The following is a 1,501-nucleotide window of genomic DNA, read 5'->3' as shown; positions in this document are numbered from 1 at the left end:
GGGGGGGGGGGGGGGGGGGGGGGGGGGGGGGGGGGGGGGGGGGGGGGGGGGGGGGGAATGGCGGCCCTCCTCTCGCCCCCGCCTACCCCATGGCACGAGCACGTACACGCTCCAGCAGGCGGTCCTTCTCCAGCTCGGAGTGCTCGGAAAAGACGCTCAGGTCTGCAGCTGACCGTTGGAAAGTGGGCACCACGATGAACTCGGCGCGCGCGTCGCGCCGGAGGAGGTCTGTCCCATCGGGGGCCATGAAGCGCGAGGCCCCGGGCCGGAAGATGTCCGGGAAGACGGGGCCCAGCTCTCGGCGCAGGGCGCGGCCCGGCGCGTGGGCGCTCACCTCCAGCAGGCACCGGTGTGGATGGGCCTCGTCGGAGGCGGTGGCCGAGGCGGGCGCCAGGACCGCCGCCGGGAACCGCCGCCCCAGGTTCCCCGAGTGTGCCAAGTCCACGAAGACCGGCGTCAGCAGGGTCCGATTGTGCCGAGGGGACGCTTCGATGGCCGCCGCGCTCGAACCGGCGACCACATCGCCAAGGCCCACATCGGTCGGTATCCGCGGCGAGCCCGGCGGCCGGCCGGCCACCAGATGCAAGGCCGCCAGTTGGCCAGAGGCAGACACCGACAGGCCGCCAAGCGCCGGCGGCTCGTGCTCGGCAAGGGAGGAGACCATCGCCAGCAGAGGGAAGGGGGAGAGGGCAGAAATGCGGAGAAGAGGGGATGACGGGGGGGGGGGGGGGGGGGGGGCGGGGGAAGGATGTCGGTACTGGGGCAGGGCTATCCCCCCGGCCAGGGAGAGGCTGGCCGAAGAGGCGAGGTTGATCTGACCCCTCGCCCTCGGAGTGGGGCAGGGGGGCCGGGGGGGGGGGGGGGGGGGTCGGAAGATGTTCGGCCCCTTCTTTGCTGATCGTTGCCGGCTTCCCACCCCGGCAACGCCCCGCGCAATCGGGCCATCGCGACCGGCCTGGCAGGGTATGAGAGTTTCCAGGCCGGGAGAGGGGCTGGGCGGCGGGGCGTGTGGGGGGGGGTGGGGGGACCCAGAGCCGCTGCTGGTGTTTCACAGGTGGTGTGAGTTCCAGGATTGTGGTGCAGGTTCGAGGGGGGGGGGGGGGGCGGGGGGGGGGGGGGGAGGGGGCGCAGCCGTGGAGGGCCTGGGCGGGGGGCGGGGGGCCAGCCCCGCCCTCTCCCCCACCCGCGGTCCCACGCCGGGGGACCAGCTCGTCGCCGCCGAGCTGCTCCCGCCCCTTTCCCCCCCCCGAACCTCGTGGAAGCGCCTTGGGCAGACCGCGCGGCGGGGAGAACCGGCACCCGCCCAGGGCCCGCTCCCCCCTTCGTGGCCAGGCGGAAACAGGCCCCCTGGGCTGGCCGATCGGCCGGTGCCGGTGCAACGGCAGGCAGCGACCAGGGGGCACTTTCACGAGGGGCTGGCCCCCTGCGGACGGAACGTATGCGCGTGGAATCCCGGCCCATGGAGGTGCCCTGCCAGTGCCGGGGTTCCTCGGCCCCTTCC

The 1,501-nt window shown here is 74.8% G+C and overlaps 1 protein-coding gene across 1 annotated transcript in view; it reads right to left on the bottom strand.

The window, feature by feature from the left end:
* H696_00566 (hypothetical protein) overlaps positions 1-734 on the bottom strand; it is a 1,587-nt gene extending 853 nt beyond the window's left edge. Inside the window, exon 1 of the mRNA XM_009494442.1 lies at positions 107-734. Coding sequence (XP_009492717.1) covers positions 107-664 — 558 coding nt within the window. The 5' untranslated portion in view covers positions 665-734. The remainder of the gene's footprint in view (positions 1-106) is intronic.
* Between the last annotated feature and the right edge of the window lie 767 nt (positions 735-1,501).

The sequence above is a fragment of the Fonticula alba genome (assembly GCF_000388065.1).
Source record: "Fonticula alba strain ATCC 38817 unplaced genomic scaffold supercont2.1, whole genome shotgun sequence".
Taxonomy (NCBI): Eukaryota; order Rotosphaerida; family Fonticulaceae; genus Fonticula; species Fonticula alba.
Note: the sequence above shows the minus strand (reverse complement) of the source record. Positions and strands in the feature narration are given on the sequence as shown.